The 26,225-nt window shown below is 48.4% G+C and overlaps 1 protein-coding gene across 1 annotated transcript in view; it reads left to right on the top strand.

Moving 5' to 3' along the window:
* Positions 1 to 4,726: 4,726 nt before the first annotated feature.
* The window catches only part of LOC139274614 (ankyrin repeat domain-containing protein 42-like), a 69,538-nt gene continuing 48,039 nt past the window's right edge, over positions 4,727 to 26,225 (top strand). The window contains exons 1-5 of the mRNA XM_070891292.1: positions 4,727 to 4,733; positions 5,820 to 5,983; positions 12,751 to 12,858; positions 20,406 to 20,525; positions 20,905 to 21,040. Coding sequence (XP_070747393.1) covers positions 4,727 to 4,733; positions 5,820 to 5,983; positions 12,751 to 12,858; positions 20,406 to 20,525; positions 20,905 to 21,040 — 535 coding nt within the window. The remainder of the gene's footprint in view (positions 4,734 to 5,819; positions 5,984 to 12,750; positions 12,859 to 20,405; positions 20,526 to 20,904; positions 21,041 to 26,225) is intronic.

Here is a 26,225-nt window from a genome sequence, read left to right as displayed (position 1 = left end):
TGGGCAGCTCTGTACCTCTGCACTGCTACTGCGCCTCTTGCTGGCTTTCGCACTCCAAGGGAAGTGGCTTCCTGGCCTTCCTGGAGCGCTAAACTGGAAGTTTGTGTCAGAGTTCCAGTGATATTTTTGCGCTGCTGTAAAAGTTATCGTCCCAAACGGGTTGCTACCCAATTTCTCCCCCAAAGTATTTGTTTAATTTCTCTGCTATTTCCTTATTCCCCATTATAACTTCCCCTATCTCAGCTTGTAAGATTCCCATGTTTACTTTTGTTAATCCTTTCCTTTTTACATACCTATAGAAGCTTTTACAGTCTGTTTTAATAGAATAGTTTACACTCCTATTCTATTTTCTCTTTCTTTATCAATTTCTTGGTCCTCCTTTGCTGAATTCGAAAATCTTCCCAATCCACAGGCCTACTACCCTTTTTGGCAACATTATAAGCCTCTTCCTTTGATCTAATACTGTCTTTAACTTCTCTTATTAGCTGCGGTTGGACCACTTTTCCTGTGGGACTTTTGTGCCTTCAAGAAACGTATTGCGAATTGATTCATCTTTAATATTAAGGTTTGATTATCAGATGGATTTAAGTTGATTTCTTTTAGTTACCTTTTATTGCTGCTTGCTTTAATTTGCCTATTTCTTTCTCATATTTATATCCGTTTTAATTTAGTAAATTTTTAATTTTAGCAACTCGATGGCCCAAACCAATAAATAAAGTGGCCTTTTAACCAGTGCCAATCACTCCAACATCAAAGAAAGATTTGCTTTTTCTAGAGCACTAAAAATGTTCAGAACGTAAGGCTTCCTGATAGCTCTGTGGACAAAGACACGGGCCAAAATTACCCTTTTCTATAAGGCCTCTGGCCACCTGAAAGTGGCGGCCACAGGGCGGTGCTGAATGGCCGCCAAGTTGCAGCGGCCTGGCCGATGTTCACGGCATTGCCCTCATGGGTTTTTGCAGCGCTGTCTATATCCACCACGCTCCCCCCCCCCACCACCCCCCCACTTCCACCTGGCTCCTGCAGATGCGTCGTTAACGATGTCATCAGAGCGTGCACCGCCACAGACACGCCCCGGAAGCTAAATTCACCTCAAATATTCTTCCGGCTGCCTGTTGGTGCCAACGACAGGTTTCTGGGTCGGTACACAGGGCTTGCTCAAGACCACCAGCGGCCTTTAAAGGCGTGTTGCGTGTTTCTTGCCAGCAAGATTTTGTCGGACTTTTCCAAACATTACGAGCTGCCTTGCTGACAATAGGACTGATTGATAGTGGGCCAGGCTCTTCAATCTCTACAACAGAGAACCATGATTGTGGAGGCTGGGCTTGTGGAGGAGAACTAAATGGGGTCAGTGCTGGCAGCGCAACATCTCCTGCACATTGTGCATGGCAGGGAGGCACGCAGGAGAAGGTGTCGCCGGCTCCAACGGCTGGAGAGGCAGCGGGCAAGGGACGCAGCACATATGGCTGAGGAACATGCAGAAGGCCAGGGAGATGGCGACAGAGCTGAAGCCACAGCGATGCCCCAGGAAGGACCTCAGGAAGGACATGCCGTCAGGAGGAGGGTCAGGTACGCTCACCCCCGCACAACATAATGGGCGAGATGGACAGGAGACAGCAGGCACAGGAAGCAGATGCTTGCCAGCAGCAGGCTGCAGAGAGTGAGGACCAACAAGAGCAGGAGGGAGAAGGTAATGAGACAGCTGTGAGAGGAGGGATGTGGTAGCAGAAGGCCCTATCGACAAAGGGTCTACAGTTAGCAGTTCTCATACATTGACCTTACGGATAACCAGTGTCTCTGGAGACTGCGCTTCTGCAAGGACATCATGACTGAGCTGTGCAATCTCCTGCAGCCTCAAACCAGGTTGAGGACTGCTCTGACCATCGCCTTAAAGGTGGCCATCGTGCTCAATTTCTATGTGACTGGATCTTTTCAAGCTGCAACTGCAGATATCTCGAACATCTCCAAGTTCCATCCGTCAGGTTACAGATGCTCTGTATGAGGAGGAGGGACTACATATCCTTCCCTGTGTGCAGGGAGAAGCAAGTGGGGCAGCAGACCAGATTTGTGAGGATTGCGGGCTTCCCCAGGGTTCAGGGCACCATAGACTGCACCTACATGGCATTGAGGGTGCCGCAGAACAATCCTGAGATCTTCAGAAACCGCAAGGGATTCTGCTCCCTCAATGTCCAGCTGGCGTGCGACCACATACGCAAAATCATGGCAGTTGATGCCCGGTATCCTGACAGCAGCCACGATGTTTTCATCCGAGGGCAGACTGGTGTGCTAGGTGTCTTTGCTGGGCCAAACCAAGATTGCGGCTGGCTCCTTGGAGACAAGGGCTACCCACGCTGCACTTGGCTGCTGACTCCCCTTCGCCACCCCAGGGCTGCAGTGCAACAATCATACAGTGACGTGCATTCAGCCACCATGTGCATCAGTGACCAGACCATCGAAATCCTTAAGCAGAGGCTCCATTGCCTGGATCATTCAAGAGGAGTGCTGCGGTACTCGCCTGAGCAGGAGTTCCTATTCGTCGTCGTCCGCTGCTTATTCACAGCCATGAGGGCACAACTATTGTAGTACCATCTGAGAGGAGGACCAGGTGGAGCAGGCGCAGGAGCACAATGCACAATGTGGGGGGAGGAGGAGGAGGAGCAAGATGCCAGTCGCCGGCCATACAGGAGGCGCATCACCATCCAGACCCTGCCAGGGAAGTCCTAAACCATCTCATTGCTGCTTTTTCCACTCAGTTCATGTGCAACTTTTACCTTCATCTGTCCATCTCTACGGCCAAACCAATGAGCCCTTTAACACATCATTCTCCACAGTCAAATGAGAAACCTGTATAGATAATCAAAGCCAAAATACAGATTTATTCCACCACAAATAATGGATCCACAAAATATACACATGATCAGGTCTCACCCTTGTGCATTTCCTTATAACCCCTCTTACGCATTCCTATTCTGGAATTATGTCGTGGTGTCTCCCCTGTGGCTGCATCATGGCTCTGGGAAGGCTGCTGTGTTTCAGGTGTAGAAGCTACAGATGTCCTTCTAGGATGCCCTCGAGCAGCTCTGGCCCTGGAAGGGCCGGCTGCAGACTGGGCCACTTCCTCCTCAGCGCTTTCAGTCAGAACTGGCTCGGGTGATTCCAAGCTTGGCAGCAATGGCAGAGTGGCAGGTCTCGGCTCAGGACTACTTTGATCCTGAGAGCACATCAGGATCCTGGTCCGATGACCCTGCACCACTCTCCCGGGGTAGCATCTCACCATCACCATCACCACCAATCTGCTGGAGCACAAGTCAGCAAGGTGGCGCGACACCGGAAGGCCCCCGGTGGACCACGGTGGACCCAGCCACGATGGCAGCAGTCATATCTCGTGTGGCATCCAGCTGAGACTGCATGAGAGCAGACACAGTCTCGATGCCACCAGAGACGACAGCAGTAAGACGCTCCATGGCCTGTTGCCCAGAGTACATGAGAGCATTCTGAGCTTCCAGGGCAGCGACCATCCTCTCCAAAGCAGCACTCAGACGTTTGTTCCCTTGCACCTGTGCTGTAATGGCAGCTGCCACATCGCCAAAGACACACGGCATCACAACTGGATCCGCATGGTCACTCTGGGAGTCCACCATCGTCTGCACACTGGCAATGATGGGCTCCATGGTGTGTGCAGAGCTGTCCACAATGCAGGAGGCAGACTCCTCCATACTCCTGAACACCTGCGACAGGCTTTTGGGCACCCTTGTCATTGCCCCCAACATCTGCAAATGCATGGCCTCCAACCTTCTTTCATAAGCCCCAACATCGATGGGCTCGTCTGAGTCTTCTGCAGCAGAACTCGTGTAGGAACTCGACATCCGGAGAGATGGCACCCGAGATTGCCTTTGCCCTTGACCATGCTGCAGCCCACTAGGCCCCGGTACATCACCCAGTGCAGACTCCTCTGCTAATTCTAAATGTCCCGACCGCGTAATCCCAGTATCTGCGTTGCCACGTGCGAGTGTAGGAAGTAGTGATGCGGTGCTGGCAGCACTGTCCTCCTCTTCCTCACCCTCATTGGACATGCCGGCAATATCTGCAATGGGCTCAAGTGTCTCGTCCCGAGGCTGGCTCCCACTCGCCTCAAGGGTGTCCACCTGACTATGGCTCCCAGTTGCTTTAAGGGGCTCGGTCTCGCTCTGGCTCACACTCTGGGTCTCATCTGCAATCATAAATGGTACAAGAGGTCTCATCAGGGTGAGGTAGGGCATTGCACCATGCAGCAAGCAACTTGCACACAATCATAAGCAATTACCTAGTAGGTGCTTGGACTTGCAAGGAGAGATGGCATTAAAGGAAGGCCTTCACTTACCGATGCTGCCCTCAACGCAATCCACATGACTGACAGCCACAGGGAAGGCAACATGTGGGCCCACTAGCTGCTGCACCCTTTCTTCAATATCAATCAGCTGCTGGATATCGGCCTCGCCTCCACCAGTCCTCTGTTTCTCCAAACGGTTGTGACATAACTTGGCCTGCAAAGCAAAGAAGGGTTGTTGAGTAGCAGTGTCATGAGACCTCGGCAATGTGCAAGTCTGGGTCCATATAACTCTGATATGAAAGGGAGCCTCCATTGCGAGTATGCACACATATATATGCATGCCTCAGCAATCAAATGGTGCTTCAATGACTATATATAAAGGTGGGAAATAAGAGAAGATGAAGGAGAGGCTCGCAGATGGAAGGTGAGGTGTTGGGGGAACATGTACTCACTTTCATCAGTCGAATGATGTCGTTCAGCCTTTTGCGGCATTGTGTCGCGGTGCGGTCATGAATGGAGGTCCCCGACACTTCCACAGCAATCTCTCTCCAGACATTCACAAAGACGGGGCAAGTGGGTCTGCCTGTGTCTAGATACAGGACGCGATCCTTCCCTCCACAGCTTGGATCAGGGTCTCAGTTCCACATCAGAAAAGTAGGTGGCCCTCCTTGGACCTCTGGCATTAGCCATTCCTTCGCAAGCAACAGGGACAAACTCAGTGCTCAAGGCCTAGCTGCAAAACCTCCCCTTTAAGAAGGCCAGGGAGCAGCTGCCTCGTTATGAGTAAATCGGCAACGGGTGAATTTCGCGGCCCAATCCGCCATTCCGCACCCACACCGCTGCAAAGAGCCCATCCCCGCCACCAATTTCCCTCTAATGAAGCGGCAGTAATTAACGGCAAAAAACAGTAGGTGCGCCTCATTTTGGGCGGTGGGCAATTTTGGCCCTACAGTGTACAGACCAGGGCTAATCTCCAGCACGATCCACAATGTGTGTTGAGTTGGCTGCTCTCAGCCAGAGTGGTGGTGTGGGAGCAAAGTAAGTGTCTTCAGTGTCCCAGGGAAACAGCCAAGGTTCCAACTTATGCTCCCTACTCAGACCACTGCTAGAAAGTGTGCACATGCTGATGAGGACAGGTTTGCTTGTGATGCCCCAGTGATAGAATAGTCAGCCAGAAAATGCTATCTAAGCTCACAAATTGTCCACTTGATTGAGTTCCCATTGGATGGTCAGCATCTATGGAATTGTACCACACGATGAATCAGCGCCTTCAGGAAAGAAAGTCGGAAAAAAGGCAAAATGCTGAAAACGTCAAATGTGGAATGATGAAAATATTTTGTTTCGGTTTTATTTATTTTATTTACCAAGTGTAAGGTGCTCATTCTTCCTTTAATATCTCTAGCACTACTTGAGAAAACCAGAAGTACTAACAAGCCCAGTGGCATTAAAATGTTGTTATATTATTGCAAATTGTCTGCATTCATTTATTGAAATTGTTCCTATTTGACAGCGGCAAGGAAGAAGAAGTCTTTTGTCAGTATTCATGATGCAGTTAAAGCCAGTGATGTGGAGGAACTTGAGCAGATGGTGAAAAATGGAGCCAGCATTAATGAAGTTGATCGCATTCACAAATTCACTCCATTGCAATGGGCAGCGCATTCAGATAGTTTAGAGGTAAAGACTTATTTAACACTATCAACATATAGAGTATTTAAATGAGGAACTGTCAGGGGATTTTGGATTGAACAGTTGTGGACAGATTTCCCAGGGCTTGGATAACCCGGCAGCTAAAGGGAGGCGGGAGCTGGTAAGTGTTTTGACAGTACTGCTTGTGGGCCAGGAGAAGCAGAAGTGCTCCCCCAGTGCTTCAAGCAAAATAGCGGTGATCTGCCTCCCCGCGATCGACTGATCCCAGCGCCCGCAATCAGTCCACCGCCACGATCTCTATCTCCCCTACCCATGATAACTCTCCCCACACGCTGCTCAAAGGGCCGAATGGCATACTCCTGCACCTATTTTTCTAAGTTTCTCTCTCCTCCCCGCTCTCTGCTCCCTCTACTTCCCGCGCTCCCTCTCCCGTACCCACGATAAACCCCCCCGCACAACCTCGCTCCTCCCCGCGCTCCCTCTCTCCCCTCCCCGCGCTCCCCCTCTCTCTCCTCCCCGCGCTCCCCCTCTCCTCCCTCCTCCCCGCGCTCCCCTTCTCTCTCCTCCCCGCACTCCCTCTCTCTCCTCCCTGCGCTCCCCCTCTCTCTCCTCCCCGCGCTCCTCCCTCTATCCTCCCCGCGCTCCCCCTCTCTCTCGTCCCCGCACTCCCCCTCTCCTCCCCACGCTCCCCCTCTCTCTCCTCCCCGCACTCCCCCTCTCTCTCCTCCCCGTGCTCCCTCTCTCTCCCCTCCCCGCGCTCCCCCCCTTTCCTCTCCCCACACTCCCCCTCTCTCTCCTCCCCACACTCCCCCTCTCTCTCCTCCCCGCTCCCCCTCTCTCTCCTCCCCACGCTCCCTCTCTCCCCTCCCCGTGCCCCCTCTCTCTCCTCCCCGCGCTCCCCCTCTCCTCCCCGCGCTCCCCCTCTCTCTCCTCCCCGCACTCCCTCTCTCTCTCCTCCCCGCACTCCCCCTCTCTCTCCTCCCCCTCTCTCTCCTTCCCACTCCCCCTCTCTCTCCTCCCCGCTCCCCCTCTCCTCCCCGCACTCCCCCTCTCTCTCCTCCCTGCGCTCCCCCTCTCTCTTCTCCCCACACTCCCCCTCTCTCTCCCCGCGCTCCCCCTCTCCTCCCCACACTCTCCCTCTCCTCCCCACGCTCCCCCTCTCTCCCCTCCCCACACTCCCCCTCCCCTCCCCGCGCTCCCCCTCTCTCTCCTCCCCACACTACCCCCTCTCCTCCCCGCGCTCCCCCTCTCTCTCCTCCCCACACTCCCCCTCTCCTCCCCGCGCTCCCCCTCTCCTCCCCGCGCTCCCCCGCTCTCTCCTCCCCACACTCCCCCTCTCCTCCCCGCATTCTCCTTCTCTCTCCTCCCCGCGCTCCCCCTCTCTCTCTTCCACGCGCTCCCCCCTCTCTCTCCCCACGCTCCCCCTCTCTCTCCTCCCCGTGCTCCCCCTCTCTCTCCTCCCCGCGCTCCCTCTCTCTCTCCTCCCCACACTCCCCCTCTCCTCCCCACGCTCCCCCTCTCTCCTCCCTGCGCTCCCCCCTCTCTCTCCTCCCCACGCTCCCCCTCTCTCTCCTCCCCACACTCCCCCTCTCCTCCCCACACTCCCCCTCTCTCTCCTCCCCGCGCTCCTCCCTCTCTCCTCCCTGCGCTCCCTCTCTCTCCTCCCCGCACTCCCTCTCTCTCCTCCCCGCGATCCCCCCTCTCTCTCCTCCCCGCGCTCCCCCTCTCCTCCCCGCACTCCCCCTCTCTCTCCTCCCTGCGCTCACTCTCTCTCCTCCCCGCACTCCCTCTCTCTCCTCCCCGCGCTCCCCCTCTCTCTCCTCCCCGCGCTCCCTCTCTCTCCTCCCCGCGCTCCCTCTCTCTCCTCCCCGCACTCCCTCGCTCTCTCCTCCCCACGCTCCCCCTCTCTCTCCTCCCCGTGCTCCCTCTCTCTCTCCTTTCCGCGCTCCCTCTCTCCTCCCCGTGCTCCCTCTCTCTCCTCCCCGCGCTCCCTCTCTCTCTCCTCCCCATGCTCCCCCTCTCTCTCTCCTCCCCGCGCTCCCTCTCTCTCTCCTCCCCGCGCTCCCTCTCTCCACCCCGCGCTCCCTCTCTCTCTTGTCCCCACACTCTCTCTCTCCCTCCCCCCCCCCTGCCCCCCTCCCACGCTGGGATCGCTCCCCTCCTCAACGTCCCACTCTGAGTTCCCCCCTCACTCCCCCAGAAACTTCAGACACTAAATTTGGCAGGTCTTCGCATTCCCGGCATTTCCAGGTTTTGCTGAGAGTGACTGGCACACCCGCTCCTTCCCCTGCCTCCCTGTAAATATTGGGGCCAAAGGGTCAGAAAGAAACAATGAGAGAAAATATGCGAGAATCATAGCGAAAGTATGCTCATATGTAAAGAGTGGAAAACAACAGAAAGACACAGAGAATGAGGCAGAAATAATTAGAATGCGAGCTAAACCGAGACCGTTGTAGGAAATATTTCTTTTTACTTTTGTCCGTGAACAGCATGCAGTTAAACTTGAACCAGTTTTCCCCCCGTGCCTTACTAATTCTCATGGGCAGCATGGAGGCCACTACAAGGTACAGCACAAGCTGGTGCAGGAGGGCGACGGCTGTGAAGAGTGATGTCATCAAGATCCAGGTCGGTGATTGGAGCGTGGGCAGATATAGCAGGAGCAGCGAGAGGGGCGAAGGAACAGCGAGAGACCGTGGAGGGATGTGATCGGGGCTCAGGGGAGGCGTGAGTTCGGGGCCAGGGGCCCAGGGGCCCAGGGGCAGCACGGACCAGCCCACACTGCGATACGTGTGCGCACTAGGTTCATGCAGCAGAGCTGTGTTGGGTAATCCTTGCCACTGGACCAAGACCTAGCTCTGTCAAGCCCGTGTGGTGGCTGGTGTGCAACGGCTACTCACGTTAAAAAAATGCACACACAGGCATCTTCCACCCTTCAGGAGGTAGTTTGGATCCTTCATTGAAACACCTGTGATCTCGTCCTTTTTTTGGCGTGGAAGCAAGTCATTCTCGCTTCAAGGGATCGCCTATGATGATGACTAATTCTCATTCTCTGAGTGCCTCCTGTTTTCTCCAAGTTTCTGACTAATGATGCTAAAGAGTGCAAATAATTACTAGCACTACATTTACTATATCGTATTCATCAAGAGATTAAAGAGGATGTGAGAGAGGCACAGAAATCCATCTGCTTGTCTGTAAAATGTGTTTTTTTAAAAAGCATAACTTTAGAACATGCTCAGGATATTCAAGTTTCTGCAATAATATTTTCAATCTCAGTTTTGCCAGTCTATTTTATTAATGATTAAATGGTATTAATTTTAATAATCATCCAGATATTTGAAAAACACTCTGATTATTATAAGTTTAAAACACATTCATATGTAATCATATATAATTTAATCAGATATTTCACAACTCTCAAGAAAAATATATTCAAGTGAGGAGGAAAGGGTGCAAGAGAAAAGATAGCCATCCATGGCTAATTAAAGAAATAAAGAACGGTGCAGGCTCGAAGTGCCAAATGGCCTACTCCTGCACCTATTTTCTATGTTTCTATGTATCCAATTAAAAACAAGAGCATACAAAGTGGCCAAAACTAGTGGGAGGACAGAAGATTGGGAAGCTTTTAAAAGCCAGCAAAGAACGACTAAAAAAATGATTAAAAAAGGGAAGATAGACTATGAAAGTAAACTAGCACAAAATATAAAAACAGATAGCAAGAGTTTCTACAGGTATATAAAAAGGAGAAGAGTGGCTCAAGTAAATGTTGGTCCCTTAGAGGACAAGACCAGGGAATTAGTATTGGGGAACATGGAGATGGCAGAAACTTTGAACAAATATTTTGAATCAGTCTTTACGGTAGAGGACACAAACAATATTCCAACAGTCAAGGGGCTAAGGGGGGGTGGGGGTGGTGGGGGAGGAACTTAACACAATCACAATCAGTAAGGAGGTGGTACTCAGTAAGATAATGGGACTAAAGGCCGATAAATCCCCTGGACCTGATGGCTTGCATCCTCGGGTCTTAAGAGAAGTAACGGCAGGGATTGTGGATCCATTGGTTGTATTTTACCAAAATTCCCTGGATTCTGGGGAGATCCCAGCAGATTGGAAAACTGCAAATGTAACTCCCCTATTTAAAAAAGGAGGCAAACAAAAAGCAGGAAACTATAGACCAGTTAGCCTAACATCTGTGGTTGGGAAAATGTTGGAGTTCCTTAATTAAAGAAGCAGTAGCAGGACATTTAGAAAAGCAAAATTCGGTCAGGCAGAGTCAGCATGGATTTATGAAGGGGAAGTCATGTTTGACAAATTTGTTGGAATTCTTTGAGGATGTAACGAACAGGGTGGATAAAGGGGAATCAGTGGATGCGGTGTATTTGGACTTCCAGAAGGCAATTGACAAGGTGCCATATAAAAGGTTAATACACAAGATAAAAGTTCACGGGGTTGGGGGTAATATATTAGCATGGATAGAGGATTGGCTAACTAACAGAACAGAGAGTCAGGATAAATGGTTCATTCTCAGCTTGGCAATCAGTAATTAGTGGGGTGCCGCAGGGATCAGTGCTGGAACCCCAACTATTTACAATCTATATTAACGGCTTGGATGAAGAGACTGAGTGTAACGTAGCCAAGTTTGCTGATGATACAAAGATGGGAGGAAAAGCAATGCGTCAGGAGGACACAAAAAATCTGCAAAAGGACATAGACAGGCTAAATGAGTGGGCAAAAATTTGGCAGATGGAGTATAATGTTGGAAAGTATGAGGTCATGCACTTTGGCAGAAAAATCTAAGAGCAAGTTATTATTTAAATGGAGAAAGATTGCAAAGTGCTGCAGTACAGCAGGATCTGGGGGGACATTCGATAAGGTGCTACACAAAAGGTTACTGCAGAAGATAAAGGTACGTGGAGTCAGAGGAAATGTATTAGCATGGATAGAGAATTGGCTAGCTAACAGAAATCAGAGAGTTGGGATAAATGGGTCCTTTTCGGGTTGGAAATCGGTGGTTAGTGGTGTGCCACAGGGATCGGTGCTGGGACCACAACTGTTTATAATATACATAGATGACCTGGAAGAGGAGACAGAGTGTAGTGTAACAAAATTTGCAGATGACACAAAGATTAGTGGGAAAGCGGGTTGTGTAGAGGACACAGAGAGGCTGCAAAGAGATTGAGATAGGTTAAGCGAATGGGCTAAGGTTTGGCAGATGGAATACAACATCGGAAAATGTGAGGTCATCCACCTTGGGAAAAAAAACAGTAAAAGGGAATATTATTTGAATGGGGAGAAATTACAACATGCTGCGGTGCAGAGGGACCTGGGGGTCCTTGTGCATGAATCCCAAAAAGTTTGTTTGCAGGTGCAGCAGGTAATCAGGAAGGCGAATGGAATGTTGAACCTTCATTGCGAGAGGGATGGAGTACAAAAGCAGGGAGGTCCTGCAGCAACTGTACAGGGTATTGGTGAGGCCGCAACTGGAGTACTGCGTGCAGTTTTGGTCACCTTACTTAAGGAAGGATATACTGGCTTTGGAGGGGGTACAGAGACGATTCACTAGGTTGATTCCGGAGATGAGGGGGTTACCTTATGATGATAGATTGAGTAGACTGGGTCTTTACTCGTTGGAGTTCAGAAGGATGAGGGGTGATCTTATAGAAACATTTAAAATAATGAAAGGAATAGACAAGATAGAGGCAGAGAGGTTGTTTCCACTGGTCGGGGAGACTAGAACTAGGGGGCACAGCCTCAAAATACGGGGGAGCCAATTTAAAACCGAGTTGAGAAGGAATTTCTTCTCCCAGAGGGTTGTGAATCTGTGGAATTCTCTGGCCAAGGAAGCAGTTGAGGCTAGCTCATTGAATGTATTCAAACCACAGATAGATAGATTTTTAACCGATAAGGGAATTAAGGGTTATGGGGAGCGGGCGGGTAAGTGGAGCTGAGTCCACGGCCAGATCAGCCATGATCTTGTTGAATGGCGGAGCAGGCTCGAGGGGCTAGATGGCCTACTCCTGTTCCTAATTCTTATGTTCTTATGTTGTTATGTACTTGTGCATGAAATACAAAAGGTTAGTTTGCAGGTACAACAAGTGATCAGGAAGGCCAAAGGAATCTTGGCCTTTATTGCAAAGGGGATGGAGTATAAAAGCAGGGAAATCTTGCTCCAGTTAGACAGGGTATTGGTGAGGTCACACCTGGAATGTTGCATGCAGTTTTGGTTTCCATATTTACAAAATAATATTCTTGCTTTGGAGGCAGTTCAGAGAAGGTTCACTCGATTGATTCCGGAGATGAGGGGTTGACTTATGAGGAAAGGTTGAGGAGGTTGGGCCTCATTGGCATTCAGAAGAATGCGAGGTGATCTTATCGAAACATATAAGATCATGTGGGGGCTTGACAAAGTGGATGCAGAGAGGATGTTTTCACTGATAGGGGAGACTAGAACTAGAGGGCATGATCTTAGAATAAGGGGCCACCCATTTAAAACAGAGATGAGGAGAAATTTCTTCTCTGAGGGTTGTAAATCTGTGGAATTCACTGCCTCAGAGAGCTGTGGAAGCTGAGACATTGAATAAATTTAAGACAGAGATGGACAGTTTCTTAACTGATAAGGGAATAAGGGGTTATGGAGAGTGGGCAGGGAAGTGAAGCTGAGTCCATGATCGGATCAGCCATGATCGTATTAAATGGTGGAGCAGGTTCGACGGGCCGTGTGGCCTACTCCTGCTCCTATTTCTTATGTTCTCATAATTTAAAAGCAGAATATTTACAATTCATGTTGTATGTTACAGTGCCTGCACTGGTTGCTATGGCATGGTGCTGATATGACTGACGTAACGCCTAGGGGCTGGACAGCAGCACATATTGCAGCCATCAGGGGTCGTGATGCCTGTATGCAGGTAAGTTATCTTTATTGCTTGTTATTATGTTCAGAATAAATCCACAAGACTGTATGCTGTAAGCTCAAACTGATGTGACCTTAGTCTCTTTAATCAAACTTCAGAGTGCTGATGTAGCATGGCAGACAATCTTTTATACTTGCTTGCACGGGGTGTGCAGGTGACCCTTGGGTCTCCAACAGGTGCGCCCCCTCTGGTGGCAAGTCTTACACTATTATAAGGTTTACATACATAACATCACCCCCCCCCCCCCCAAAAGTCTTAGATACAAGTTATTTACAAATTGAGGTGATCCGGGGCTTTTCATTCCCGGTTGATCGCCTGAGTTGATGTCCTGGCATGAGTGAGTTGGTCGGATCATTGCTGCACTGCAGTGCGGCTGGTCTGATCGGACTGTCGGGCATGGTGGGTTCATCCTCGTGATTGACAGCGAGGTCGGTTCAGGTTGGGTGTGTGTTAGTGGATCAATGATGGTAATGTCCTCTTCAAACTGTTCTTGGTTGTCAGTGAATCGGCTTTCTGCAGGTTTGTCCATTCAGAAGTTTGACAACAAACACTCTGTTCCTCTCCTTGGCTAAAACAGTGCTAGCAACCCATTTGGGGCCATGACCGTAATTAAGAACAAATACAGGGTCATAGAAACATAGAAAATAGGTGCAGGAGCAGGCCATTCAGACTTTCGAGCCTGCACCACCATTCAATATGATCATGGCTGATCATGCAACTTCAGTACCTCCTGATCCCTTTAGTCGTAAGGGCCAAATCTAACTCCCTTTTGAATATATCCAATGAATTGGACTCAACAACTTTCTGTGGTAAAGAATTCCATAGGTTCACAATTCTCTGGGTGAAAAAGTTTCTCCTCATCTCGGTTCTATATGGCTTACCCCTTATCCTTGGACTGTCACTCCTGATTCTGGACTTTCCCAACATCGGGAACATTCTTCCTGTATCTAACCTATCCAATCCCGTCAGAATTTTATATGTTTCTGAGATCCCCTCGAATTCTTCTAAATTCCAGTGAATATAAGCCTAGTCGATGTAGTCTTTCTTCATTTGTCAGTCCTGCCATCCCAGGAATCAGTCTGGTGAACCTTCGCTGCACTCCCTCAATAGCAAGAATGTCCTTCCTCAGATTAGGAGACCAAAACTGAACACAATATTCAAGGTGTGGTTTCACCAAGACCCTGTACAACTGCAGCAAGACCTCCCTGCTCCTATACTCAAATCCTCTCGCTATGAAGGCCAACATGCCATTTGCCTTCTTTACTACCTGCTGTACCTGCATGCCAACTTTCAATGACTGAAGTACTATGACACCCAGGTCTCGTTGCACCTCTCCTTTTACTGATCTGTCACCATTCAGATACTAATCTGCGTTCCTGTTTTTGCCACCAAAGTGGATAACCTCACACTTATCCACATTATACTGCATCTGCCGTGCATTTGCCCACTCACCTAACCTGTCCAGTCACCCTGCAACCTCATTAACCTCAATGTCACGCGATACAACCGTGCGATCGTGGTACATGTTATGCCAGTGACGCCGGGTTTCTACACGATCATTGAATTCCGGGTGGACTAAGGAGAGCCTGGTTTTGAGTGCTCTCTTCATTAACCATTCTGCCGGGGGAACTCCGGTAAGCGAATGGTGTCGCGTCCGGTAGCTGATCAGAACCTGAGATAACCAGGTCTGCAGGGAACCGTCTGTCACGTGTTTCAAGCTCTGCTTGATGGTTAGGACTGCCCGTTCCGCTTGACCATTGGATGCGAGCTTAAACGGGGCAGACCTGACATGACGGATGCCATTGTGGGTCATGAACTCTTTGAATTCCGAGCTGGTGAAACATGGTCCATTGTCACTAACAAGGACGTCGGGCAAACCATGGGTGGCAAACATGGCCGGGAGGCTTTCAATGGTGGCAGTGGACGTACATGACATTATTACACATTCAATCCATTTAGAGTAAGCATCCACTGCTACTAGGAACATCTTTCTTAGAAAGGGGCCAGCGAAATCTACGTGGACCCTGGACCACGGTTTGTAGGGCCATGACCACAGACTCAGGGGGGCCTCCTTTGGTGCATTGCTCAACTGTGAGCAAGTGTTACATTAGTGTACGCATTGGTGTACTCCAATTCCAAGTCAATGCCGGACCACCAAACGTGCGACCTGGCGATAGCCTTCATCATGACTATGCCTGGATGGGTACTATGTAGGTCGTGTATAAACGTTTCCTTGCATTTTTTTGGCGAAACCATGTGATTCCTCCATAGGAAACAATCCAATTGGATGGACATTTCATCCTTGTGCCGGTAAAACGGCTTAATTTCGTCTTGCATTTCCCTGGGAACAGGCGACCAGCTCCCATTAAGGACGCAGTTTTTTACTAGTGATAGCACCGGGTCCTGGCTAGTCCAGGTCCTGATCTGGCAAGCTGTGACGGGTGACCCGTCGCTCTCAAAAGCATCCATTACAAGAAGCAAGTCTGCGGGTTGCGCCATTTCCACCCCAGTGGTGGGCAATGGTAGCCGACTGAGGGCATCCGCACAGTTCTCAGTGCCTGGTCTTTGGTGGATTGTATAATCATACGCAGATAACGTTAGTGCCCATCTTTGGATGTGGGACGAAGCATTGGTGTTAATACCTTTGCTTTCTGAGAACAGCAAAATGAGCGGCTTGTGGTTGGTTTCGCGCTCGAACCAAAGTCCAAATAGGTATTGGTGCATTTTCTTAACCCCGTATATGCATGCTAATGTTTCTTTCTCAACCATACTGTAGGCTCTTTCGGCCTTAGATAAACTTCTGGACACATATGCAACCGGTTACAGTTTGCCTGACACATTGGCTTGATGTAACACACAATCGATCCCCGTACGAAGATGCATCACAAGCCAGTACTAAACATTTACACGGGTCATACAATACAAGTAACATGTTAAAACATAGCAGGTTTATGGCCTTATCAAAGGCTGTCTCTTGAGATTTACTCCAAACCCGGTCGTCACCCTTACGTGGCAATAAATGCAAAGGTTCCAACAAAGTGCTCAACCTCGGTAGAAAGTTACCAAAATAGTTGGAGTCCCAGGAACGAACACAACTCAGTCACATTCTGTGGTCTGGTCGCATTTTTGATGGCCTCCATCTTAGAGTTCGTGGGTCTGATGCTGTCTGCCACAATCTTTCTCCCCAAATATTCGACCTCTGGCACCAGGAAAACACACTTGGAACATTTCAGCTTGTCCCCCACTCTGTCCAGTCACTTTAGAACCTCTTCCAGGTTGTGCAAGTGTTCGGTGGTGTCACGACCAATGATCAGGATGTCGTCTTGAAACACAACGGTGCGTGGAACCGATTCCAGCCGACTCTCCATGTTCATCTGGAAGATGGCAGCAGCCAAGCGAATCCCAAAAGAGCATCTGTGGTACATGAACAGTCCTTTGTGCGTGTTGATGCACGTCAATCTTTTCGAAGATTCAGCCAGCTCCTGTGTCATGTCAGCAGAGGTTAGATCCAGCTTGGTGAACGACTTCCCCCCGCTAACGTTGCGAACAGGTCCTCCACATTGGGTAGTGGGTACTGGTCCTGTAACGAGACTCGGTTGATCGTTACCTTGTAGTCTCCGCAGATTCTGACCGTGCCATCGCTTCTCAACACCAGAACGGTTGGACTGGCCCACACGTTGAACTTGACTGGCGATATGATCTCCCCTTGTTGAAGTCTGTCCAGTTCGATCTCGACTTTCTCCCGCATCGTATATGGAACCGTTCGGGCCTTGTGATGAACGGGCCGTGCATCAGGGACGAAATGGATCTGCACTTTGGCGCCTGTGAATTGCTGATGCCTGGCTCAAATAGCGACGGAAATTTGTTTAGCACTTGAGCGCACGAGGCGCCATCCACCGAAGACAGCGCTTTGATGTCGTCCCAGTTCCATCGGATCTTTCCTAGCCAGCTTCTGCTGAACAGCGTTGGGCCATCGCCTGGTACAATCCATAGTGGTAAATCATGCACAGCTCCATCGTACGATACCTTCACTTCCTCACTGCCAATGACTGGTATGAGCTCTTTGGTGTAAGTGCGCAGCTTTGTATAAATCGGGCTTAGTTTTGGCCTTTATGCCTTGTTGCCCCACAGTTTCTCAAAAGCCTCTGGCTCATAATTGACTGACTCGGCACCGTGTCCAATTCCATGGAAACTGGAATGCCGTTTAATTTGACTTTTAACATTATTGGTGGTGAAGGTGTGTACTCCATACACTTCTTCTTCAGCCTCGGGTTGAGTTGCCTCTCTTACTCGTTCAGAGTGATCCGTGCCGGATCGGTCATCTTCTGCCGACTCTGCCACGTGGTGAGTCGCAGCACGTTTACACATTCGCTGGAGGTGCTCTATTGTTCCGCAGCCTTTGCACACGTAGTGCTTGAATCAACGTCGATTGGCTCTATGATTGCCCCTGCAGCGCCAACATGGTGTTTATGGATTCGCATTCACGCCCCATGGCGGACTCTGAGTCATCCTAGGTCTGGCCTCTGCAGGCGTGTAGGCTCTGCCATATGCAGTTCTGCCTGCTGAAGGCATTATTTTATGCACAGTACTTGCTGGTGAGCTTTGATGCTGAGAAGATATCTGCTTAGTATTATCATTTGTGGACATGAAAGCCTGGGCTATCATGATGGCCTTGCTCAGATCTAGGGATTCGGCAGACAGCAGTTTGCAAAGAATGACCTCGTGGCCTATTCCAAGAACGAAAAAGTCCTGCAACATTTCTCCCAAAAATCCAGCAAATTCGCACGGTCTCGCAAGGCGACTTAGGTCGGTGACAGAGCTCGCCACATCCTGGCCCTCGGAGCGATGGTGCGTAAAAAATCGATACCTGGCCATTAAGATGCTCTCCTTCGGCTTGAGGTGTTCCCGAACCAGCGTGCACAACTCTGCATATGTCTTGTCTGTTGGTTTCGTCAGTGCTAGCAGATTTTTGATGAGGCCATATATCGTGGACCCACAAACGGTGAGGAGAATCGCTCTGCGCTTGACCGCGTTACTGGCCGTATCCAGCTCGTTGGCCACGAAGTACTGGTCAAGACGCTCAACGAAGACATTCCAATCGTCACCCTCAACAAATCTGTCAAGAATACCAACGGCCGCCATAACCGCGTGAAGGTTCGTGATCTGTTACTCGTCGCCAATTATTGTGTTCAGGATAACTCCACAAGACGGTATGCTGTAAGCTCAAACTGATGTGACCTTAGTCTCTTTAATCAAACTCCGGAGTGCTGAGCAGCATGGCAGATAACCTTTTATACTTGCTTGCACGGGGTGTGCAGGTGACCCTTGGGTCTTCAACAGGTGTGCCCCCTGGTGGCAAGTCTTACACTATTATAAAGTTTACATACATAACACTTGTAATCTCTGTACCATCATAAATATTTTAAACAATACAAAAGTGTGAACTACTTCAATGAAGTCTCTATATAGTATATGCCATTTTTTTGAATGAGCTATAGTTTTGGAGAGTAGAGAAGGATGGCTGCAAAGTTAGTTCTCTTTCACATCAGAAATGTTATTTTAAATCCAATAAACTGGCCATAAGGCTGCTATGACGTTTACTTTTAGTTCTTGTCTGTAACCAGCATCACGGTAAATCAACTAATTGTAGGTAAACTTGATTCAATATTCCGCCTGTGTTCCTCACTCCATTTTCCCTTTCTCTCCTTTTTTCTCCTGGTATGTGAGTTTAAGTAATCTCTGCTTGAATAATAGGCACAAAACTGACACTACTGCAACACTGATGGACACTAAATTGTCAATATAACTTAGATGATTGGCGGGAAAATTCCTACTGGTGCAATACAGAGTGCAGCTTTTGAAATTGGGATTAAGGTTATCACTGCGGCTATGCAGGGGTGTTTGTCATGTAATTAACTTGTACTATTTGTTACCTCTTTGAGTTAATCTCATTCCCAGCACTGACATTTCTTCCACTCAGCATTATGTTCACCCTTTAATATAGAATGGCGGCACATTATGAAGTCTTGAAGTGATTTCAATTTCTACCACACGAGCAGCCTATTTCACAAAGAGAATCACAGTATAATGTCATCATGTACTACCCCTATTTAAAAAAGGAGGCAGGCAAAAAGCAAGAAACTATAGACCAGTTAGCTTAACATCAGTGGTTGGGAAAATGTTGGAGTCCCTTATTAAAGAAGCAGTAGCAGGGCATTTGGAAAAGCATATTTCGGTCAGGCAGAGTCAGCATGGATTTATGAAGGGGAAGTCATGTTTACAAATTTGCTGGAATTCTTTGAGGATGTAACGAACAGGGTGGATAAAGGTGAACCAGTGGATGTGGTGTATTTGGACTTCCAGAAGGCATTTGACAAGGTGCCACATAAAAGGTTACTGCACAAGATAAAAGTTCATGGGGTTGGGGATAATATATTAGCATGGATAGAGGATTGGCTAACAAACAGAAAACAGAGAGTCAGGATAAATGGCTCATTGCCAACCCGAGAATCAGTAACTAGTGGGATGCCGCAGGGATCAGTGCTGGGACCTCAACTATTTACAATCTATATTAATGATTTGGAAGAAAGGAACGAGTGTAACGTAGCCAAGTTTTCTGATGATAAGATGGGAGGAAAAGCAATGTGTGAAGAGGACACACAAAATCTGCAAAAGGACATAGACAGGCTCAGTGAGTGGGCAAAAATTTGGCATATGGAGTATAATGTTGGAAAGTGTGAGGTCAAGCACTTTGGCAGAAAAAAATCAAAGAGCAAGTTATTATTTAAATGGAAAAAGATTGCAAAGTGCTGCAGTACATCGGGTCCTGGGGGTACTTGTACATGAAATACAAAAGGTTAGTATGCAGGTACAGCAAGTGATCAGGAAGGCCAATGGAATCTTGGCCTTTATTGCAAAGGGGATGGAGTATAAAAGCAAAGAAGTCTTGCTACAGTTATACCGGGTATTGGTGAGACCACACCTGGAATGCTGAGTGCAGTTTTGGTTTCCATATTTATGAAAGGATATACTTTGAAGGCAGTTCAGAGAAGGTTCACTAGGTTGATTCCGGAGATGAGGGGGTTGACTTATGAGGAAAGGTTGAGTAGGTTGGGCCTCTACTCATTGGAATTCAGAAGATTGAGAGGTGATCTTATCGAAACGTTTAAGGTTATGAGGGGGCTTGACAAGGTGGATGCAGAGAGAATGTTTCCACTGATGGGGGAGACTAGAACTAGAGGGCATGATCTTAGAATAAGGGGTCGCCCATTTAAAACTGAGATGAGGAGAAATTTCTTTTCTCAGAGGATTGTGGATCTGTGGAATTCGCTGCCTCAGCGAGCTGTGGAAGCTGGGATACTGAATAAATTTAAGACCGAGATAGACAGTTTTTTAAGGGGTTATGGGGAGCAGGCAGGAAAGTGGACCTGAGTCCATGATCAGATCAGCCAAGATCGTATTAAATGGCGGAACAGGCTCGAGGAGCCATATGGCCTACTGCTGCTCCTATATTTCTTATGTTCTTATGTGTTGCTCCTCAGGCCTTGGTAACAAACGGTGCAAACCTAACAGCAAAGGATGATAGAGGCTGCACTCCATCGCACCTAGCTGCAGCCCATGGACATTCGTACACACTTCAGACCATTCTTCGCAGTGGTGTGGTAGGAACTGTTAACTATTAGGGTTGCTTTTATTCAGTAAATTTAATGGTCTCTGTAGGAAAGAGACGATGGTTCTTCATGCATTCAATGTAGAAAGCAAAACAGACACACCTGGATTATAATAACATTTGAAAATAATGTTTGCTTTTATTATTGCCCAATGTAAGAAATCTTATTTGGTACATTAAAATGATTGCATAATTTGTTTGAATACTGAACAAAGTGGAAATTCTTGTCTAATTTCACTTTTTCAGGTACTTGGGCTATATATGGATGCACATATGAACATAAGAATTAGGAGCAGGTGTAGACTGCTCATAGACACAGTTTTACTGAAATTGGATGTTGTACCTCACTTTCCTTTTCTGTTTTGCTCCAGGATACAAATGTAGCAGATAAAACTGGTTGGAGGGGTGTCCACTATGCTGCCTACCATGGAAGGCTAGGCTGCTTGCAGCTTCTAGTCAGATGGGGAGCAGATGTGAATGAAGTGGATCAGGATGGCAATTTACCAGGTATACATTACTGTAATCTCTCAAATATAGAATGCACCAAATTCTACTTGGTGAGGTTTTGGGAGCTTCACTGGCATAAAGTACTCTTCTTCCACATCTGTCATTGAAAATAACAAATTGCTGCACTGTAATTGGGCTTGTGAGGGAGGGTAGATCCTGAGCCTGCAGCCAAATGTATTGAAGTCCTCTGCAATTTGTCTTGAGTCCAAATGTACTATATAGTAAAGTATTTTTTTTCGTAATGTTATTCTTTCTCTGGCTATTATTTTTACATTAAATACAGGGGTAGAAATTGCACCCCCCCCACCCCAACCCCCCGCCCAAGTTTCAATGGTTTTTACCGCAGCTTGGGTTCAGGTTGCCTCTTGAGCAACATTTGGCTCTTTGTTTTTTTTTTCTCTCTGATCTGGAACTCGACCATAATGGGCCGGTGACTGCACCTGAGGGATGGACACACGGTGGTGACAACAACTGAGGAGCGGAAGTTGGAGGTGGTGCAGAGTGGCCGCTGTGATGACGTCGTCATGAAGCCGTGTCACCATAGCTCTCCCCTTCACTTAAAGAGGAGAGCCTCCATGATTATAAAACATTGGCCCACTGGGCCACCAGGGAGGGTTTCGGCCGGGTCAGCATGTGACAGGCTGCCTGTTGGCGGCCCGGCCGAACCCGGGAGCATATTTGTCAGGCCGACATGACCAGAACCTGAACTCCCTGGATGGTGAAAGTGATGGAAAGTAAGATGAAGCAGATGTCAGATGTCAGATTGAGAATACAAGTGAGAATCAGGCTGAATATAGAAAGTTCAGAGGGAGAAGTGAAAAAGAAAATAAGAGGGGCAAAGAGAGAGTATGAGAATAGAAACATAGAAACATAGAAAATAGGTGCAGGAGCAGGCCATTCAGCCCTTCTAGCCTGCACCGCCATTCAATGAGTTCATGGCTGAACATGAAACTTCAGTACCCCCTTCCTGCTTTCTCGCCATACCCCTTGATCCCCCGAGTAGTAAGGACTTCATCTAACTCCCTTTTGAATATATTTAGTGAATTGGCCTCAACTACTTTCTGTGGTAGAGAATTCCACAGGTTCACAACTCTCTGGGTGAAGAAGTTTCTCCTCATCTCGGTCCTAAATAGATTGGCAGCTAACATGAAAGGGAACTCAAAAGTTCTATAGGCATATAAATAGTAAATGGGTCGTAAGAGGAGGGGTGGGGCCAATTAGGGACCAAATAGAGACCTGCGCATGGAGGTAGAGGGTATGGCTGAGGTACTAAATGAGTACTTTGCATCTGTCTTGAACAAGGAAGAAGATGCTGCCATAGACATAGTGAAAGAGGAGGTAGTTGCGATACTGGATGGGATAAAAATTGATAGAAGACTAGAAAGGCTAGCTGTACTAAGTAGATAAGTCACCAGGACCGGATGGGATGCATCCTAGGATGATAAGGGGAATAAAGGTGGAAATTTCAGAGGTAATGGCCATAATCTTCCAATCCTCCTTAGATAAGGGGTTGGTGCCAGAGGACTGGAGAATTGCAAATATTACACCCTTGTTCAAAAAAGGATGTAAGGATAAACTCAGCAACTACAGTTTAACCTTAGTAGTGGGGAAGCTTATAGAAACGATAATCCGGGACAAAATTAACAGTCACTTTGGGATTAATTAAGAAAAACCAGCATGGATTTGTCAAAGGACAATCCAGTTTAACTAACTTGACTGAGTTTTTTGATGAGGTAACAGAGTCATCCATCCATCATAGATGGTCCCTCGAACGAGGATGACTTGCTTCCACACCAAAAGGGATGAGTTCATAGATGTTTCAATGGAGGACCCGATATTCCAGTCCTGAACTCCAGGGGTGGAAGATGCTTGTGCGTGGATTTTTTTAATGTGTGGTGGCCGTTGCACATCAGCCACCACACGGGCTTGACAGCTTGGCCTTTATCCACTGGCAAGGGTAAACCAGGACGACCAGAGACCTGCTCTGCTGCACGGACCTAGTGCGCACACATATCGCAGTGTGGGCTGGGCTGTGCTGCCTCTGGGCCCTCGGCTCTTCTGGGCCCCGCACCCTCATTTGCCGCACCTCCGCCACGATCACTCGCCGCTCCTCCACCACAAACGGAATTACAGGACTCTCTAGGGAGCCCTGCACCCATCTATTTTAAAGCTCAAACTACGAGCAAACCCAAGAAAAATCTGGTCTCTGGGCCAACTAGTCTTGCCTCCTGCCTATTGATTCTCAAACATTACACCATCATTCACTAACCTGTGCGATGTGTGTGAACATTTATGGCAGACAACTAATTCAGCCATTTATCAGATATGGTTGGACCAAATAAAACACTATCGGGTCTCTGCCAAAACTGCTCATTATTCCAGGATCATTCTGGAATGTTAAGATAACCCCCAGCTTCTCTTCACCATTACCAACTAACTCCTTAAACCCTTCTCCCTGCCCCCTCCACTTCCCATGTGCGAGACGCCTGTGTACTGTTTTGTCACAAAGATTGATACCATCCATTCAGCTTCTTTGCACCCTTCCTCTAGCCTACCGGGTCAAACTTTCCCCAGGTTCCCCCCTGCCCTATCCCTGAACTCATATCTTTCTCTAGTTTCTCTCCTATCTCTTTGAGCTCAGCTTGTCCACAAGACCCACTTCCTGCTTTCTCGGCCCTATTCCCACTGCCCCCTCCCCTTCAAATCATCATCTCCATCCTCAAAAAATCTAACCTTGACTCCTCTGTCCTTGCAAACTACTGCCCCATACATCAAAGGCTAGAAAGCTATGTTACATTTATTTATAGTTTAGTCACAGTAAATTGGAGGATGTTTCTCTTGCCTATAGCATGTGTATGTTCACGGAGTAGTTAAGGCGAGTAGTATAGATGTATTTAAAGGTAATGTAGATAAGCATATGAGGGAGAAGAGTATAGAGGGTTTTGCTGATAGAGTTAGATGAAGAAGGATGGGAGGAGGCTCGAATGGAGCATAAACACTGGCATGGACTGGTTGTGCTGAATGGCCTGTTTCAGTGCTGTATATTCTATGCTGTATCTCCAACCTCCCTTCCCTCGTCAGAGTTCTTGAACATGTTGTCGCTTTCCAAATCCATGTCCATCTTTCCCGCAACTCCATTTTTGAAACTCTCAATTAGATTTCCACTGAAGTGGCCCTCACCAGTCACAAATGGTGCAGTATCCATCCACAATCTTCTCGACATGTCTGCAGCCTTTGATACGGTTGACCATTTTCCCCGACGCCTCTCCTCCGTTGTCCAGCTGAGCAGGATTGCCCTTGCTTGGTTCCATTCCTATCAATCCAGAATCCAGTTGCAGCCAGAGAATCTGCAATGGCTTCTCTTCCCTTTCCCGCACCATTCCCTCTGGAGTCCCCCAAGGATCTATCCTTGGCCCCCTCCTATTTCTCATCTGATGTTGCCGCCGAGGGGCAGCATGTACAAAAAATGTCAATTTCCACATGTATGCTGACGTCTCCCAGCTCTACCTCACCACCACCTCTCTCATCCCCTCCACTGCATGGTCAGACTGCTTGTCCAACGTCCAGTATTTGCTGAGCAGAAATTTACAACAATTAAACATTGGGAAGATGGAAGCCACAGTTTTCGGCCCTGCCACAAATTCTCCTCCCTGGCCACGGTCCCAGGCTGAATCAGACAGTTTGCAAACTCAACACCCTATTTGGGTTGCGCTTCCGACCCCATATCCTCTCCATCACCAAACCACCCGCATAATATCGCTCATCTCCATCCAGCTACTGCTGAAAAACGTTTCCACGCTTTTGTTATCTCTCAACTCGACTACTCCAATGCTATCGTGGCCGGGCTCCCATATTCAATGCTCCATAAACATGAGCTCATCTAAATCTCTACTGCCCGTGTTGTAACTCGCACCTGTTCATGCAGGACCCCGCTGCTCGCTTACTTTCTATGGCTCCCGGTCTGGCAATGCCCCAATTTTAAAATCATCCTCCTTGTGTTCAAATCCCTCCATGGATTCTCCACTCGCTATCTCTGTAATCTCCTCCAGCCCCACGACCCTCCGAAAACTCTGCATTCCTCCAATTCTTCGCTCCACCGTTGGCGGCTGTGCCTTCAGCTGCCGAGGCCATAAGCTCTGGAATTCCCTCCCGAAATCTCTCCGCCTCTGTACCTCCTTTTAAGATTCATTAAAACTTAATCTCTTTGACCAAGCTTTTGGTTATTAATGTCCCCTTCATTGGCTTGGAGTTGATTTTTGTTTGATAACTCTCCTGTGAAGCACCTTGGGACGTTTTAATATGTTAAAAACACTATGGGCTGGTCTTTCCACTGATGATCACTGGGCTATTGCCCATCTATCACCCAAATAGGCAGGTTATCGCCCATTTCACTTAAAAAGTGGAAAGTTGGGCCGGAACATCACCCAAAGATCGCTGGCCCAACTTTCGGCGCACAAGAATTTCAGATCGCCGAAGTGATCGCCCACCGCAACTTTCGCCACATCGCCGGGCTGATCGCTCACCGAGAAGATCGCTGGAGATCGCTGGAGAAAAGCTGCTCCTAACTGGCACTGTTCACAGGACTATGGATGCCATTTTGAATGTCGGAGGAAGTGAGAGGCTGCTTGAAGAAGGGGCTTATCAGGATAATTAATTTGTGAATTATTTTAAGGGCCTTACTGACTCATCTGCTCACATTTCTATTTATTGAGGACAAAGGGCATTTATAGCAATAGTGATGGGGTCTATAACTTCTCTAAAGCTATTTGTAAATGCTCACATGCTGGAGACTGAAGTTGGGTTTAGTGAAGAGCCCAATCAAAGAGGCAGCAGACTGATGCGGAGGAGGAGACCTTACACCCGACGAACTTACAGGGAAAAGCAATCATAACTGAACTTGTCCGAAAGGAGGTAATCGCTAAGATATGCCAGCTAATTAAGGGAGATCTGCAACCTACCAGCACCATCAGGACCGCACTGCTTGTTGAGGTAAAGGTTAATGCGGCACTTTCCTTCCACACATCGGGCTCCATTCAGGTTCAGCTGGCGACATTTGTGGTATCTCTCAGCACTCCACACATTGCTCCATTTGACAGGTGCTTAAAACCCTTTATGCACGCAAAATGGACTTTATAAGCTTCCCTGTGACCAAGGAGGCACAGACTGGGAGGGCTTTGGGTTTCTC

The sequence above is a fragment of the Pristiophorus japonicus genome, chromosome 10 (assembly GCF_044704955.1).
Source record: "Pristiophorus japonicus isolate sPriJap1 chromosome 10, sPriJap1.hap1, whole genome shotgun sequence".
Classification (NCBI taxonomy): domain Eukaryota; kingdom Metazoa; phylum Chordata; class Chondrichthyes; family Pristiophoridae; genus Pristiophorus; species Pristiophorus japonicus.
This window is presented reverse-complemented; position numbering and strand designations above follow the sequence as displayed.